General features: G+C 41.0%; 1 protein-coding gene across 1 annotated transcript in view; it reads right to left on the bottom strand.

Moving 5' to 3' along the window:
* Positions 1–1,668: 1,668 nt before the first annotated feature.
* The window catches only part of LOC120574850 (cytoplasmic phosphatidylinositol transfer protein 1-like), a 48,617-nt gene continuing 30,827 nt past the window's right edge, over positions 1,669–19,458 (bottom strand). Inside the window, exons 3-10 of the mRNA XM_039825314.1 lie at positions 14,417–14,565; positions 11,942–12,030; positions 10,548–10,555; positions 7,857–7,928; positions 6,362–6,457; positions 4,970–5,125; positions 4,314–4,377; positions 1,669–2,855 (exon numbers count right to left, since the gene is read on the bottom strand). Of these exons, the coding sequence (XP_039681248.1) occupies positions 2,545–2,855; positions 4,314–4,377; positions 4,970–5,125; positions 6,362–6,457; positions 7,857–7,928; positions 10,548–10,555; positions 11,942–12,030; positions 14,417–14,565 (945 nt within the window). The 3' untranslated portion in view covers positions 1,669–2,544. The remainder of the gene's footprint in view (positions 2,856–4,313; positions 4,378–4,969; positions 5,126–6,361; positions 6,458–7,856; positions 7,929–10,547; positions 10,556–11,941; positions 12,031–14,416; positions 14,566–19,458) is intronic.

Consider the following 19,458-nt stretch of genomic DNA (forward strand, 5'->3'; position numbering starts at 1 on the left):
TCTGATTCTGCCATCATTTTCACATTTCTTTGAATATTGTTTAGTGTTTTTTATTTATCAAAGGGGGGAAATGGAGTGTGATTCATGTTCATATTCATATTCATATTATTTTTGATTGTCATATTATTTTGATTCATTCATAGTAATTTTGATATTTCATTTGATGTTTTCTTTCATTTATGTTTGTTTTGCAAAGATACTGGTTTGTGTTTTCTTTTCTTCCAGAAGCATATGGGGTAGATACTTGAATATGGACAATAAAATCTACTGGAGAACTCTGAACAAGGATACAGTGATGAAAGTTCAGATTCCAACGACATTCCAAGTACAATGAAAGCTTGACACTGCAAAGGAGCTGCAATGGATATATACTTTGTGTTATATTTGTTTTGTATTAAATTGTTTGAAGAATGTTTTGATGTGGGATACACATGGAGACCTCAGATGTTTTTATGTTTTTCTTGACGCTTAGGGACAGCGGGGTCTAGGTAAGGCGAGGTCCTTTTACAGATCCGATGATTTGATCAGTCTGAATTTGGACATTGTTTTGATTTTATTTTGATTTCTGAGGCTGCCATATGTATTTGAGTACACCAAGATATTACATGAATTGATAAAAAGATTTCTAATTGATCTGGAGTACTGAAGGTGGTCGCCTGGGGCAGAGGGACCGTGAGAGAATTTTCCTGTCTAGATTGATTGATGGATATTTGGAAAGAAGCTGCCAGACAGGTTTTTCGCTCTTACACTCCATAAAATGTTTGTTTACGTTTCCTGACATTGTTCACACTCTATGAAAACTTGTGTTATTGCTAAGGTTATACTACAAGAAACATGATGTAATGGAAAGTGTTATTTTGTACCAATCTTACTCTTTTTGTTTCGAGACTTAATTAGTCTCGAAGGGGGGAAATATGAGGTGTATTGTCATCCTATTTTATCTGATCATTCTATAATTTGTATTTAGGCCATATCTGAACTATCTATATGTAGCTAGGAGTGATGAACTTTACTCTACTTTTGGGGGATACTTCTATAGGAAAAGGGCCACAGGACACATCTGGCATGCATTATCAATGGGCCCCCAGGATGTTGAGATAGAGCCAGTTGGCATGAAGCCATTGGTCAGTTATCGAACCCACCCTAAGTTATGAAGAATAGATATACCATGTGTTAACAGCAGAACCTCAGAGTGACTTTTTGAGAATCTGGGAAACTGGTCGCCTCCGGGCTCTTCAGAGCTTGTAAATTGATGCTGAATTCCTTGTTGTAAATAAACCTTTATAATCAAGAAACAGTGTCGGCAGATTCCTCTCTACACAGCAACACATCATCGATACCATATAAACAACAACTACAAATCACAACATGTAAATAGGAACATTTTGGCGTTATTTTGTCACTTTTGTCACAATTCGGAGCAGTAGGCTAGTTGGAACCAGTTACTTGCAGGATCTGTGCTGGGCTAAGCTAATGCTGGAGCCGTCAGACAGCGTTACAGCACGCACGGAGATGAGAAGGGTATGTATCGACCTGTCTTACTCTGGGGGTTCCGGTGAATAAGCTAAATTCCCAATAAGTTGGCGTTCCTTTAAGAAATTAATAAAGCAGCAAAACAACATGCAAATTACAGGACCAGTATGTTAAAACACAACATCAAGTCTCTTACCAGAGAAAACCGAGAACATTTAATATTTAAAAGCAGCCTCTGCAGTTAAAACCATGCAATTACACAAGTAGTTTACAGATGCTTTGGCTGACAGAACTCACTATAATAAACACTTAAAGAAGATATGAGTCCTGTTCTTTAAAACACAAGAGCAATTTCATAGCAGCATCATCACTGGATATGATATTCTTTTTGAAGTACTGACATTTTACCTGTTAAACAATATTCATACAGTATATACAAGAATACACAATACCCTTACACCTGACTGTGAAAACCATAATACTTAACTGATACAGTGGCCAACAAGAATCTGTTGAAAAGTCCCAACCACATAAACAGATACGTCAAACCACAAGCTCCTGTGGACAAAACCAGAGACTCTGAATCAGAAAAAAACAATTACATTCTGTACATGTTAAGTATTAAGTTAAGTGTGACTGAATCTCAACATATCCTGTCAGCACAGAAAAGCAAGGTGATAATCTGTGGGATAAAACATTTTCAGGAATGTATGCTACACTCAATCGTACTAATTGGACTTGATACTGTGTGATGCATGGTGCTGACTTGTCTGAGGAGGAGAGAAGAATGAGGAGCCTCCAGCAGCTTTTAGACGCACTACATATACCTTTACACCTTGCAGGGCTTTTTGCTATGGAGATCAGGCTGCCTGTCTGTACCTGTAAAGGCAGTCTGAGAGCTGTTGGCTTTTGCGGTAACACCGGCGAGTCGGCTGAGGGGGCTGGGATCACCCGGACGGTGAAAAGTCTCCTTCACTTCAGCTGGCTGAGGGGGCATTGTGGGATGTGCTGGCCAGGCATCCTCCACTGATCCACAGACCGAGGGTGTTCCCCAGTGGCATAGCCCCGCTCTCATTCTGGCTGCGGACTGGAGTTCCAGGAGAAAAAGCTGGGCAGTTTAAAGAGTGAATCCCTGCGGCCTGGATCCGGCAGGGTCAAGGTCTCCGGAGCTGATTTCTTCCTGGGACGCTCCTTTGGCACTGACAGGAACTCTGGGGCTTCAGTGGAGAGGGGAGTCGATGGGGCGCTGTTAGGGCCGCTGCGGGTGCTTGATGGCAGGGGGGTCTCTGAGATGGAGATGGCAGGGGGAAAGGTGCCGATCTTCAGGTTGGTGGCCTCTTGTGTGGCCCGCTCGTACTCTCTGACTTCCTCCATGGTCATGTCTGTTGGGATGGAGGCAGTACACTTAAAAAAGTGATAGGTTCATAATTCAATTCAACAGAAGGCAGCGGACAATTGTCCAGTGTCTTATGATTAACAGAAATAATCAATTGTTCCGGAAATTAAATGGATGTTGGCCATGGTTATACTTAAACAGTCCAATTATTGTTGTTATATGTAAAGTAATGAGAAAAGCAGGAAAAATGAATATTGACAGTGATAGAAATATGTCTATATTATGATATGACAAAACATAGCTAAGTGTGGACATTCATCAATGTCTTTATGTCTATTCTTAGACAGGTCACAGTGGTTCCCAACCAGAGGTACATGTATTTATAATTACTACATCCGCCAAGGAGGTCAGGTTTTCAGTTTGGTTTGATTGGTTTGATTATTCTGACATCTCTGTAAAAACCTACATAATCGTTGGGATTCTTCAAACAAAGAGCTGCATAGCATCAAACAGTTGTGGGTATAAAGATCAAATAAGGCTCCTATTTAGTGGTTCAAAACCAACACCCATCACATGGCTGAACACAGTTTTGTATGACAGCAATGATCAAAAAGTTTATGATAGGTTGCCGTTGGACAGTGGTTAAAAAAAACGAATTAAATAATAATGGCTCAGAGAAGGCGTGACATGAATTATCAAATAGTGGAGATGAAAAGAGGGCACGCAGTTGAAAACAGTGAACTTTTCCATAAAAATTGAAAACTCACGGAAATTAGACAGCCTCATTTCAAAGATGCTTCACTGTCATGAAGTACAAAAAAGTCCAACAATACAAAAACAACATGCACATATTCAGCTATGAATAGTGTGACAGCAACAGGAACCACTTCAAAAATGTAATTATACAAATTTAGGTAACAAGTGAAGATGAAATTTGCTTGGAAGGACGACACCCTGGAATTAAACAAACGTGTATGCATTGAACCACCATTTCATTATCTTTGTTGGATATGACCTTGTCATTGTAGGATTAAATGCTAAACAACAGCGCGAAAGCTTGTAGAGTTATCTAACCATACTGAGAGATTGTCATCTTTATAAATGTTTAAAGCCAAAAACAAGTTAACAGTGTGCACTGTGTGCAGTACAGTACTCAGTTTCTGATAATCACAAGGCAAAACACCACATATGCTGTATTATTGTACTGTATAAACATATGAATGGTAGTGCTTTTCAGGGTAGTCAAATATGCTTAAATGTGCTAAAAATGTCTGTGCTGGACCCTTAAAAGACATATTCTTATCATTCATCAGTTTTACAATACTTTCTATGAGGTATGCTTTGAATTTGAGTCATACAGATTGGGCTAAAACAGTCAACTTTATTCCATTTGCGAGTGTACTGATTTCTGCCACATTATCAAACTGCAATCTGGAGATGAGGCAGTGTCTATGCACAAAACTAATCCATGTTTCATAAGCCATGCCATCTCTAATAAACTCACCAATCCACTCATCCACCCAGGCAAAGGCCTGCCTGTGTCCTAAAAGCAGGACCTCTCGAATCACCTGAGAAGAATTTGAAAGAAAAAAGAGAGGAAGAGGAAGCAAAAGAGGAGCACAATCACAAAGGAAGAAAGGTAAAGAGGGACAGAGGGAGTTCAAGGAGAGAGAATGTGAATCAGAATGAGTTAACTGTGAAGGCTGTAAAAAGTTGTTTCCGTTCACCCCTGGAGGAATGTGATTAATATGAGTCACTACTGGTGCAAGAAATTACCCTGCCTGTGTGTGTGTGTGTGTGTGTCTCTGTGTGTCTGTGTGTGTCTGTGTTTGGAGAGCACAGGGACAGTTCACCCCAGGAACAGATGCTGTAGAGGGCTAGTCAAAATGGATTTGGGAATTAGGAGATATTAAGTTGAAATTGTGCAGCCATTGTAAAGGGAGGTGGTGCAAGGCTATCTGTGGGATGTAAACAGCTCACATATTGTAGAAGGCGAAAATTTAACATCTGATTTGGTTCATGGCCAACTGGTTGTGTGTCGCATGTTTTCAGAGCAAATAAAACGCCTTTAGCACTGACACCGACCTAGGGTCAAAAAGTTTGACTGAGTAAGGAGAGGGTATATCTGAGAGGGAAGAACTATTTTTTTTTTATCCTAACCTTGTGTACAAACTGCTCCACACGTGTTTGCAGGCCCCAGACTTCAAACTTGACTGTGACCAGTTTGTAGGAGCACATGATGGGCTCTTGGTTGTTGATCCATCCTTCCTGCAGGAGGCCTCGGGGAGTCTTCTTTGACTTAAAATACCTCAGGTCCTGCAAGGCCACGAGACACCAGTTTAGAAAAATAAGAAATTCTTCTTCAGAAAAAAAAAGCTTATGTCAGTATTTATCTGCAAAAAAGGAAGTCCAAAAAATCCCATCATTTATCTCTATCTCACACACACACACACACACACACACACACACACACACACACACACACACACACACACACACACACACACACACACACACACACACACACACACACACACACACACACACACACTTCCCCCCCCTGCCTATAAGAGAGGATCACCTGCATCCATTACAAGCTTCATGCAGAGCACAAGCCAGGCTGCACGGTGGGAGTCCCTGATCACAAACTTTATGTGCATTAATCACTGCTCCCTATAGACTCATTTTGCTGTAGTGCTCATTTGTCTCATGTGTCTGACTGTGATAAAGTGTGTGTGCAAGGGTGATATACAACTCTATCCATCCGTGCTGGGAAAACACTTAGAGGCAGTGGAGGTTAAAGAGGCCTGTTGCTTTTCTCTGCGCATAAATCCTGTCATAAAGTTTCTCGAAAATTGGAATAATGCTAATGAGAGCTTATCCCTTTAAAAAAATGTTTACCTTACAGTAGGATATCTTGGTGCTATGTTTAGCTCCAAGAGGATAAAAGCAGAAGACCATTAAGCCTGGTGGGAGGTGTGCATATATAATATGTGTGTGTGTGTGTGTGTGTGTGTGTGTGTGTGTGTGTGTGTGTGTGTGTGTGTGTGTGTGTGTGTGTGTGTGTAAGTGGAGGTGTTAATTATAAAACACCACTGCAGTGACATCATGACCCCTCTTGATTATTAATAGCTCAGCTTTTTATGACCATCACACCCTGATAAACGGGCACACACACACACACACACACACACACACACACACACACACATGCATACAAATGCCAAATCCATCAACTCCCCCTCACATAAACATGCATTTCCAGCACTCTGAGGAGGCAGATGGCCAGCTGGTGGTCAAAAATGAGCCGGCACTGCTAGAGAAAGATAACACTCTGTTCTGTTTATCTGCTCACATACCATCAGGTCTCTTCCTTCCTCATTTGTTAACTTCTCTGCTCCCCCGTTGTTATTCTGTTCATCTTCATATTCTCTCCTCTATTCTGTCCATTACCTTCCTTCAATCTCTGCCATATGCATGTATTCATTCGCTCCTCTACACTTTATACAAACAGAAACGTGTATACTTAGTCAGTGACTTGACTCCCCTCACCTCCGACTCCTTGTAGTGGCGTTCGGGGATCTCATCATAGACGATGTCCACCAAACACACCTGCGTTTCCTCGTCTCTGGGCTCGCTGCTAAAGATCTGATGAACAGGCAACAGTTCAAAATGACAGGAAGACAGCTAAATCAATAATGTACTTGGGGATGGTGCACTGTGATTTCCCCCGTCACTTAGTACTGCAGTGATGGGGCAGCTTCACACTTACGTACAGAAAGGAAGTAAAATAAATCATGAAATATTTCACAGGAAAGCAGAGGTTCAAAGAGGTTAGGGGGTTTGAAAATAATTTCCTGCTGGTCTTAAATGTATAGAGCACAGATAATGTAATTCCTACTGGCTTTACCCTCAGACAATTCACTAAACACACTGTGAGGATGAATGTGACTCACTCCGTGTGGTCAGTGATTTCTTCCTGTCTGACTCACACAGGAACCGCAAAGCAATGTCGGCCAGTTATCCACTCCTTTTTAGAACAATTTCACCGCTCCTGCATCACAGAAGGTTGATCATACTTTCTACACATACGTCAAACTTTTATACTGGTGTAGCGGAAAGGGAGAAAGGGCAATGAGACGGATGAAAAGCTTATTAAACGAGATGAGGGAGAAGAATGGAGGAAGAAAAAAGAAAGACAAATGTACAAATGGTGAAGGCGGTGAGAGAATGTGTAAACTTGAGAGCAGAAGGAGCAAAACTGAACTTCTAAAAACACCCCCACTTGTTACGATCAGTTTCCAATGTGATATTATGACCGTCTGTGAAACCATCATACTGGGTTTGCAACTCCCACGAGCCACCACTAAGTGGAGCTGCAGCCTTTTGTTTTCAGCTACAGTCTGGATCAATGCCGTATTGCGTAACTTTCACACTTGCCCCTACTGCCACCCAAGTGGTACTGAAGGAGAGGTGGAGAGCTAAGTGTTTTTAACAGTGATGAAACATTTTTTGAGCTATTATTATTTGATTTATTAATACGTGTTTGTGATGTACCTACATGCTTTGGCAATAATGTTTCAAAACCTTTAAGCCAATAACGTTCATTATATTGAACTGAACTGATTAACTGATTCTATGATGTCTGTGACTTTTAGTTGTTGATTGTGATGTAGCTACAGAACCAGGGCAGGTGGTGGAGCGTTTCTGATTTCGTCATGGTTTTGCTACAGATGAAACTGCCTGTACTGCAGCTAATTGCCATAAGTTGATCAGTTTAGTCACATGAATGTTGTAATGGTAAGACATTGTAAGATGTAACCTGCGTGTGAGTGAAAAAGAGAACAGTGTCACAAGAAAGAAAAGAGGCAATACAATAGACAGACGGTTGTGCAACAGGGGAGTGGCAAAAATGCAAGGAAGGAGAGATTATGCGAAACACTTAAAAAAACATCTGTTGAAAAACCATGCTGACATCCATTTTTTCTTACTCAGATCTACCCACACAATATGTTCCCTACCACACGACACTCTGAGCTCGACTCACATTATCATTGTCCCCTTTGTTGTCCTCGTATTTGCTCTCTATGTGGATGGAAAACTTGGGCAGGAAGGAGCACTGGAGAGGATACAAAACACAGGAGAGTGAGAAATTGATATGAGCAGTGATCACATTGTCAGATGATAATTACATAGCCTTGGTTTGGAACAGATCACATCACACACACAGGTAGAACATTTCTGTCAACTGGATGAGATGTGAGACTAATTATGTGTCTCTATGTCAGTGTTTTCTCGCTAAAACCAGATGAGCAATAATGATTATTCTCTCACTGAGTGTAGATTTACTGCACCCCCCCTCCCCAATACACACACACACACACACCTTTGGCCAAATGGACTGCTGCTGCTGCAGCTCTTAAACAACACAGCAGGTTGATTGGATTGAAGCTTAAGAACAATTATTTTTTATGCAACCAAAGAATGGTGCAATACTGGTTACATAAGCTGAAGAACAGCAGGTGGTGTGTGTTTGTGTGTGAAAAAGTAATTATTGTGCACAGTGCAGTAATTCACTGCTGCCTAGTCTTACTTGCCTTGTGACTCTTAGAAGGAGACAACAAGAAAAATATGTGTGCATGTGTGTTTGTATGAGAGAGGCTGAAGGCAGAGAATGAACACATAATCTTGATTCTGGAGAAGACAATGTCATTCACAAAAGACTGAAAGAGCTTTTATTTGATCATTGATGCTTTGTTATAAATTTCCTCATCATATTATGTATAAACCTCACAATACAGTATGCACCATTTTCATGGACTGATGCACAACACACACTGCATGCACTATGGCTCATGCAGTGGTTACTTGCCCAAGATGTGCTCTTGAGCACTAATTAGCATGGAACAAAAAGTACAGCTGAGGCTAATGGGGATTTGTATTAGACATATACACATTTTGAACCCGATGGTGGTGCTAGTTGAAAAGTCAGATTATCACCAAAGTGTTTTCAATTAACCCTGAGGTGGACATTAATATCTGTACAAAAGGTCGTTGTAATTCATCAAACAGTTATGAAGATATTTCACTAAAAGCCAAAATGTCAACCCGCTAGTGGCAGGTAGACAGTGGAAAGTGCGACATGACTTTATGACATGACTACTCAATTTGAATAACAAAGTCATTGTCATTGCCACAATAATTATCCTTTGCATCATCACCACCCACCTTGGGCTAATCATAACAAAACATTCCTAAGCATATCAGTCCCATGAGGCAGCATGACTACACAAGCACCATTAATACAGACTATAAATACTTGCTTAACGTACAAGTGGACCTCTGTTTTGTTAGAGTCTCTTATCGAAATCATGATTGCCTGATTTGAGAATACTGCGAGTGACTCACTTGTATTACTAAGGGTTTGCTTGAGGGTTCTGCTTGATAAAAGGAAGTTTTTCCTTGCCACTGTCACACCAAATGCTTGCTCTTGGGAGGAATTGTTGGTTCTCTGTAAATTATAGTGTAGTCTAGACCTACTCTGTAAAGTGTCCTGAGATAACTTCTGTTGTAATTTGACACTAAATAAAATAGAATACATAAATAAATAAAATTGAATTGAGTTGAATTCACTTTCACATCAGCATGACCTTCCTCAAACATCCAGATGTTCCAGTCTCAGGAGAAAAGATCAGCCTGCTGCTGATTTTATGCACGCTTCATTGATGTTTCCTTGCTGCTTTGGATATAAGGTGGGCAGGCTAATGTTCCTCTAACGTCCCAAAGAAAATCATTAATGTTTTTTTCTCAGCAACAATTAACCTGTTGAGAGCTTTGGGGGATTTCTTAATGTTTTTTAAGGAAAATTAGATTGATCAGTTAATACTGACAGGCGGATCGGTGCTGCAGGTATGCACGTGTTCGGTGAAGAACGATCTGGGCCTTAAGGTGTAGCTTTTACAAGTCGATTTTAGTAATTACAATTAGCAATTACATTTTAGAAACCGTTTCTGTGGCAGGATGACTTTGTTTACCCTTACGGGTATAGTTCAGATGTCCAGAAGAAGCTTTGAGTAGAACTGGTACCCCTTTGTATAAAAACATAAATTGATGGGGATGCTGAAGAGAATTAATAATGGACTCCTCGCAGCAGAGGTATTCCAGGCATATCCAATTGGGAGGTAACCCCAGGGCAGACCCACAAAACAACCACACTGGAGGGATTACATCTAACACTTGGCCTAGGAAGACTTTGAGATTCCCAAAGAAGAAATGGAGGAGAATGAGATGCATTAGTATGTACAGTATTAAATTACATGCAAACACACAGCAACATTAACACGTCAACAAGCTAGTAACTGTCAAAAGGCTGAACTGTGGAAAGGAAAATAATAAAAGAAGGAAACCTTCTACAGCGTGATATGGGGCTAGTGTATTGCAAGACATTATATCAAAATACACTGGTGTGTTGCTGCATACAGATGTGCACAGTGTGACAGATGAGATGGTGCAGCAAGACATCTGTATGTTACGATTCAAGAAACCATGAATTCCTGCTGGTGGCTGGATTTTCGCACACATTCGCCATCCTCTTCCAGAACCATTCAGGAAGTGTAGCCACATTTAACCTCTACCACAAAGATATACATGTCAGCTTTTGGATCTAAGTGTTTTTTTTTTTTGTATGTGTGATTTTGTGTGTGCGTGGGTGCAATGCAGACACATTGAAAGTACTCACCGTGTACTCTGACCATATTCCCAGCAGAGGCCATCAGTGTAATGGACAGAAATGGGAGGTGTGTGATGGGGCCAGACAGGTAGAAGAGACAAAAAGGAATGAAACAGTATGAGAGAGATAATAAGAAACAATTTAGTTCAAAATGGGAAAAGAACAGCAAAAACACTTCAGTTCCAGTGATAGCACACGAGAGGAGACAATTTAGTTATGAAAATAAAATAATTATTAGTCACATGGACATACTGTACATACAGGAGAGCTGCAGTGCTCCCAGTCATTGGAATTTCACCATAACCTTGATGCAATGTGATAGCTGCAGACTGATGGTAGTTTATTACCTGTCAATATGGTTGTGGCATTTAAAGCAGTTCTGCTTCGGCTAAAGGTTTATTACGTAAACTTTCAAAGGTGGTTGACAGACTGTAATGATGACACTTTAAATAAAACACTTTACAGAAATCCCTACAGTATACACAACATATTTAGGATGACTTCAAAACAGCTGTCTGACACATAATAAACAAATACTGACTGTATCTTTGACTGTGTCAAGTTTGTTGTATAACCTTCAAACCTGATCAATAGATATTGCATCCTGGCCTTGCCAGATGATAAAAAACACCACTTAAGTGGCAGGTGTATACAGTGTGCCACAATAACATAATGCCTTTGAAAAGCTACTAATAGCAGGTGCCGTCATATATTATTTACCACATCACACTATCCTTGACACACTGAGCAAAACATGACTGGTAAACTAAAAGGTGAATAAGAAGTTATTTTTATGTGCATGGTTCATGTCATACTCAATCTGCTGCTGTACTCTGAATTAAAGTGTCCCTTTTAAATGTAATAGCAGCAAAGAAGTGATGCAACTTATTGAGAATAGTCAAAACACGTTCCATTCTCAGGCACAAGCTACAAATCAAAAAGCATATTGTGAGGGTGTTTTAAACTTGTGTTCATGTTTGGCCTTACACTTCACCATTTATCTTTCAGTTAAACCTGTCTGTCCTCTCCCCATCACTTCCACCACCCCCCCTGACCTCTGCTTATTGTGGATTGTGTTGGACAGAATATTGCTTCCATATCCCTTTGCCCTTCCAATGACCCCATATAATGGCTGCCGGCAGGTGAACTGAGCCATGTTTGTAGAGGGTTGCAGAAAAATGGGAGTATGTGTGTGTATATTTTATTCTAGTAAGATCAGCAGAAAGCCATGCTATTACAGAGGAATATACAGTATCTTTATTAAAATAGACTAGTTTTTTTTAACCAATTTCTGTTATAATGTTCTGCAGGTAATAATGGTGGGACAAATGTGAATGTAAACACATGCTATTTTAAATGTAAATTGTAGATAATAGCACAAGGGTGTGTAATTGAAGCATTACCTGTGACAGTGTACGGGTAATAGTTCCAAGCCTTTTCTGTGACATAGAAAATTTTAGGGACCACTGCTCTGGCCCAACTGGGCAGCTTGCTGAAACACAGAGAAAGAAGAGTGGATGGATTTGTAAACTGAAAAATTAAAAAGTCAGAAAAAGTCAGAGGACTGATGAGAAAATAGCTTGTGTCAAAGTAGCAGTCTCTTAAAGTTGCTCAGCTCTTTTCCTTTGCCCTATCACCTAGAAAAAGCAATGACAAGCATCCAGCTGTGTGGAGCCATTAGAGGAGGCCATACAAGGCAGCCGTGATGGCCCCTGGGGACGTTGATTACACACTCCACCCTGCAGTGGAGTTTTACCAGCGCTTGCACCGTTACAGATACTGGGACGGACACGGAGGGCAAAAGTACAGAAAACTAGCTATTACTAGGCACAAATTGATTATAAATGTGGACAGTTGAAGCCAAGCAATTTGTTGGACATCCAATCAAAATGCAAACAGAGGAAGGGGAACAACATGGGCCAAATCTTGCTTAGCTGGAAGGAGATTGCCAAGCCAAAGATTTGAGAAATGCATGAACCACAGGTGAAAAAGAGCAGATTTCTTCTTTAAACTTTGATACTTTTAACAATAGAACAGTAAGTCCTGATTAGCAAGATAGAAAAAGTGAGTGCAGACTGTCTCATTATTGAGTCCCCATCACAAACTTCTGCAGCCAAAATCACAGTCGGTCCAGATTATTGGATAATTGGAAACAAAGCCAACATTTAGCTGTACCAAATTTCACTTTAAGGATCATTCTCTTTTAAACCAGCCATTGATTATTTTAACTCCCACATTATCACCCTCTTCCCTTCTTATTCAGTGTCTAGCAGCTGTAATTGAATGTGGAGATTATATTGAGTCTGTGAAGGCCACTGGGACATGGAGATGGAAGGTTTCCTCGGGTCTTGCTCCAATGGACTGTCAAACAGGCAGGGGAGTGTGCAGACACAGAAGACTGGTTACATGTTTTCACACCGCCTTAACTTAAAGCCACACATACACACACACATATATATATATATATATATATATATATATATATATATATATATATATATATATATATATATATATATATGCACAGACTGTAGCTATAACATGGTAACAGGTGGTTTGTGGGTGGAGAGAGGCAGGAGACTGTGACTGCTCAAATTATCCACTACTTATACTGGTCTCATCTCTCTCTGCCCACACACACACACACACACACACACAAACACACACACGGCACTAAACCTTTCTGTCCTTTGAGTTTGTCAATGACACATTTCCCAAAGGCCCACTTACTTGTCACTTCACTTCTACAACACCTTCCCCTCTCTGGATCTCTCTTTGGTATTCTCCATGTGGCTCTCCTTTCATCATTGTCTCATTGGCTTACTTTTGGGAATGAATGGCCCAGTATTTGATTCTGATCTATCGAACTGCATCTTATATCAGTCATATCCTCCTAGTACACCGTTCTTCAGTTGAGCATTAACGAACTATAGATGAGTGGAGCGAATGGGGCAATAGTTCAAAAGGGTCTATTATCATAAGGACAGGTTACATTATTGCTCTATAGCCGCACAACACAATAATTAGTTAGCACCAAATAGATCAAATAGAAGATCTAGTTTGTGTCATAGTTTCTTCTTCTGATTAACGCTACTTAAAAGTCCATTACTAATATCTTGTTTTCTTTCTTGTGCTATTTTTCATGTAAGCATAGCCCCATCAGTGCTGTTTGTTGTCAGTTTTCTGTCTGACAGTGTAATAAACATTTCCAAATCTGCATTATGAGCTTCGTATGATAAATGTTATGGCAGTGCTGTTCTATCGGACCACATTAGATTGTACAGGTATACCTATAATGATAAATATATATATAATATTATAACTACTATATCCCTAACATTAACTTGCATGCTACTCTCTAACTCATCCATTCTGTTTGTTGTTATATGTAATCCTTTGCAATCGCTAGATTTAATAAGAAAAAATCAATGTGCTGATAAACCAGGCTTTCAACTGGAGTCACCTCATCAGTGCACTCAATGAAAGGTCCAAGTGTCTTTAATATTATGTACACATGTACACATTTATTTTCACTGTAATAATGAATAGAAAAAAATGATGCAGGTCTGTGATGAGGGGTCACATTCAGAGCAAATGAGAAATCTCAAATGAGTCAGGAGACAATTTCAGACTGCACACAGCAGCTAATTCAATTGTAATCAACATAGCAGAAAATGAAATACTAAATTTCACGCTCATCAAGATTAACAAAGCACAGGAAAGTAGGCTTGGAGAGAGATGAAAAGGGACACTTTACTACATTGTTTCACATTGTTTCTTCTTTTAGAGAATAGACTAGTATATAAAACACACATTTATACATTGTAAATCATTTATTTAATTAAATTGATGTTACATGGGGAGAGGAAGACACTCACTTGTTGAGGTAGATTCGTTTCTCGGTGAACTGGCCTGATCCGTGCTCAGGGTCTTCGTATGGCTCGTTCTGGACAACCTCCACCCCCTCCCCACGTTCACTCTGTTCATGACTGTGTTTGCTGATCATATACAGCTGGCCAATCCTGTACTGTAAAACAGACGACGAAAAAACAAACAAACAGAGAAGCTTGTTATTAGATTGATTGTTTTATTAAATCTAATGAGGCAATTAAGGAAGGAGGAGGAGGTCATTCTGACATATCAACATTGTTATAGCAACAAACTGTCTTTGTTGGTATGCATCTAGAGCACAATTCTGATGAGGCTACTTTGAATGGAAACCATATACTCTTAGCTTAAAGGTGCTGTAGGTAGGATTGTGAAGATCCAGGACAACTTCTCAGTCCCTCCCCTTTCTGCTAAAGCCCAAACGGTCTCCTAAGCCCCCCCCCCCCACAAGGGAGAATGAATGTGTGTGCATGAGCAGTGATTGACACCCAGTTAGACACCCCCCCTGGCCCTGATTGGTGCATCTGAACAGGGAGCGGTGGATTTTTGCAAATCGCACTACAGGCTGTAGGAAGTGCCAGAGGAGTTGGATATTTTTTTAGTCAAACATAGGATCAGTTTCAGAAAATATGACAGAAAGTTAGTTGTATAAGTCTTACCTACTGCATCTTTAAAGTCCAACAACAGACTCAACAGTATAATTTTAAAGCAGCCATAAAAATAAACCCAGAAGGGAAAATACCAGGATTACTGCTATCACTGCATGGTCCATGGCACCTGGGGACAGTTGCCATAGCGAAAGAAAGCTGGGGTATTATGAGCTGTCCGCAACATAGTGACAAAGACCTCATATCAGGTCAGGACCAAGCAGTACAACAATAGCAACAGTAGCAGCAGGCAGTAAGGTGACCCTATACCACGAACCCCTTGTGGCACATCAGTCAAACACACCCACGTCTTTCACTCATCACTGACTGACCCACTTGGCCCAATGACAATGTCCTCTTTGGTTGCCTTGACAGGCTGGATTGGGCCGTCAACACTGCAACTATTTTCCATACATTTGGAAAACGACAAGCGTTGGAGTGAGAGTGCTCCAGGACGGAGATTTCTGACTGCTTGTAGGCCTATTTCCGGGCAGGGGGAAATCGATATGGCCCTGATGGTGACTTATGCCACTCTGCTGGAATGCCAAGGGGTCATATAGGACTCAATCGCCACACACACAAGCAGAGCTCCAACCAAGGATAGCTGTGTTAAGCTAATGGAAAAAAAGGACAAGGACCGCCTGGGATGTTGACTTGTGACTTTACATCCAGCCACAAAAAGCAAGCAATGGAGAGAGGAGACATCTGATAGTGTAGTGGAAAAAGCAGAGCCAATGTGTGGCAGTAAACATGCTCAGGGTGTAACTTTTTATATCACAATGCCAATTTTTTCCATCTGCCAAAAGCAAAGGGCTGAAACAGAGTATTCCCAGCTGGAATGTTGATGGCCGCGTGTTTCTGACTGAACAGCTGTTGGGAGTCTGGCATCATCTTTCCGCTGCAATGACACAGTCAAGAAAGTGATCTTTCTTGTGGTTAGTCACAGACAAAGACACAACAGACATACAAAGCACAGCGGCAGTATATCTGTCAGAATGGGGGAACGTAAAACTGCTTTAATCAATAGTACTATTACTAATGATCAAATGATTACCTGTATATCCAAGGGGGAAGAACCCATGGGAAATTTTCACCCGACTCTGAAATATTTTTTAGCTCTACGAAGTGTTTCAGCATCAGTTAACTCAAAGTTTTGGTTTTATGGCCCTCAACTTTACTGTTTTGGTTCAGTCTCACTATAGTCATTTTCAAAGACAGCAGGCAGCTTGTTTTAAGCAAAATACACTCTAAAAATCAACGGTACGCTACATGCACAGCACCATACAGCAGACAAACAAAGTAGGTGACAGGCTGTTGAACATTTTGGAGCATTTAGCAGCTAAAGAGACAGATATTTCCCTCAGGAGTTAGTGGAAACCAAAACAAAATGAATGACAGAGAACACATAAACGACTCTAAATCAATACTAATGTTGTTCTGTTTCTATTGGATGTGTTAAAAAGCCACTGTTTGCTAACATGTTCTCCATATCAACTTTATGGGCCCTATCTTGCACTCGGCGCAATTGCCTTTGTACACCAACGCATGTATCATTCCTATTTTGCACCCGACGCACAGCGGACTTTTCCCTCCACAGACGCACGTCGGTAAATTAGGGAATGTATTTGCGCTCCTGGGGGCGGTTCAGCGAAAAGAGGAGGCGTGTTCCGGCGCAAACGTTACTTTGTGCTATTCTGCAGTTTCAGAAAACAATTCCGCCATTGACCAGGAAAAACCTGGTCTAAAGTCAGTGGCGCTAGTCTAAAGTCAGTAGCGTTATTCAGATGCTTTATTTTAGGGCATGCTTGGCCATAATGTAGCGTGTGCACAACGCCGCGCAACACTTCTCTCATCTAAATGGATGCAGCAGTTCCCATTTTTGCAAACCATACATAATTACAAAGGAAAATATTACTGAAAATGCGCTTCAGGTGTTTGGATAGGTCAGGAGGCACTTTACAGTACAGTCCTCAAAAAGTCGCAGCATTCTTTGTGGCTTGTTGTGTTTTACACAACATTTCCATGAATCATGGATGTGTTGATGACATAAATGAGTAAATATTAGAGGACTTAAGGAGACGTGATGTTGAACTACGGTGGGATCTGGTCCGGGAGTAATGCGCGATGCGCTCCTGATGGAGCGGGTGGACGGAGATGGAGTGGGGGGAGGAAGAAGGGGCACAGCAGGAGCAGGTGGTGCGTTTGGAGGCCCACGCTCCATTGCTGCAGCAATCCTCTCCAGACTTGAGGAGATGCGCCCGAGAGGCCGCAGCAACATAGCCACCCAGCCAAGACGGGCATTTATTACTTTTTGCCATCTCGCATCGGCAGCTCCCGCATGGCGTGCGCCAGGCAAATCCGCCGTCATAATAGCAATCCGCCATGGAACAAGCGCCCTGCTCTTAAAGGGAATGTGAGATGACGCTCTGATTGGTTTATTGCACGTTACGCCCAAACCACACCTAGCTACTTCAGACCAACCCATTTTAGATTTGCGTCGGGCGCAAGAGTCATTTATCCCGCCGGTAAAATAGCAACAGCGCCCGAGATCCGCCCACAAAGCTACTTGCGTTTTGCGTTTCATACTTGCGTTTCAGATCGTTAAAATAGGGCCCTATAAGTTATAATAATAATATGTCAATGTTGTGTTTCCAACTTGTTATTCCAAGAAAGGAATTAATGTAGGTTTAAACAATTAGAAAATATACGGAAGGCCTGCAGGTGGGTCATGTTGGATTGAATGAAAGTATAATCTGTAAAACTGCAATACTATTTAATTTATTATGTATGAGGAGATGTACAAGGGCTTAGAAAATCATGCACATGCCAAATACATAATGCGTAAAGAGCATTGACAGAAAGGAATATCAGTCACAAGGTGAAACCCCCAGGGATATACTAAAGGACATAGCTACTGATCCAAAACAGATAAGACCCATCTTTGTCCCTGTGTTTGCAAAAGTGAGCTATGCCCATGTTTGCATAAAACCTGGCACTGTTCCTGGGGGCTTGCTGTTCTAGGCGCAGAATTGCGATGATGATCGCTCTAGAGTTAACGCCAGAGTCGCATGAATTCCGAACTGACTGTCCAGACTCAGGTCGCATTTTTAAAATATCCAACCTGTAACAGATTTGGACCACATATGAAAGTGGCCCAAATCAGAACTGGAAAAGATTGGATGCCATGTGACTTGGGCTGTTTACACTGTCATGAAAAAAAATCAGATATGAGCAAAAAAATCAGTTCACTTTTGCCTGCAGTCTGAACGAACCTTAGAGCTGTCCACTTGTGATCGGATCACTCAGATTGGATTTTAATACCAGGTGGAAATTGGGTCATTAGGGAGAGAGAGTTAGAGAGTGAGGGAGTACATGGCATTCAGACAGCTAACAGAAGAAGAAGAAGAAGGAGATTGTCATACTGATCAATAACTACATTTTCAGAGATTCGTGTTTGGGCAAAACAAAGAGGAGAGGAACAGCACACATAAATCTCCCTGCTAGATAAAAAAAAGCATCAAGGCAGAATACCCACTTGAGGGAACCTCTGACACTTGGATCACACTGATGGCTAGGAACAGCGTATTAACATTAAGTACCAGCTTTCATGTTTCCCTCGGCTCATTCAGGGCTCAGACCTATTGTGTAAAGAAGCCAGCTGTTATGTTTTTCCTACCTGCCATTGTATTTAGTCCCTGTGTGCTGTCTATCTGATTGATGCTGCTGATGAATGAAAGGGTGTTTTCATTGTTTGGAAATCTTGCTCTAATGGCTAGGAGGGAGAAGTGGCCATGAATAATCTCTCATTATCTCTTTCTATTTCTCTCTAAAGACAGTAGGGCCCTTGGGCAGGATCAAAGGCTGACAGCAAGTAGAAAAGATGCTGTATCGTAGGCTCGAGTATAGCTTTTAGGATTTAACTTTATCTGGTTAATGTTCTACAAAAACAGGAGGGCAAAAATGGCAATTCTGCTCCAAGCCAAGAACTCTCGCATATATCCCACTTCAAATAGTGGATTGTCATTTTTACACTTTGGTTTTTGTATGGATTAAACAATAATTAGTGTGTGTTAGTTAGTGTGTTTTACTGGTGCTGGTAGGCAGATTTTGCCACCCTTAGTTTGGACAGAGCCAGGCTAGCTGTATCCCCCTGTTTCCTGTGTTTATGCTAAGCTAAACTAAGTAGCTGCTGGCTGTAACCATATATTCAATGGACAAATGTGAGAATGATATTCATTTTCTCACCTGATTCTGGAATTATGCCTCCCTGAAGAAACCTACGCATTGAAGGGTGTTATGGGTAACCATGGTCACAGAGGCTCGCAGAGGAGCAGCTGACATGCACACCTTCTAAATCTCAAAATCACCTGCGCTGTCACGCAAGT

This window comes from Perca fluviatilis, chromosome 15 (assembly GCF_010015445.1).
Source record: "Perca fluviatilis chromosome 15, GENO_Pfluv_1.0, whole genome shotgun sequence".
Classification (NCBI taxonomy): Eukaryota; Metazoa; Chordata; class Actinopteri; order Perciformes; family Percidae; genus Perca; species Perca fluviatilis.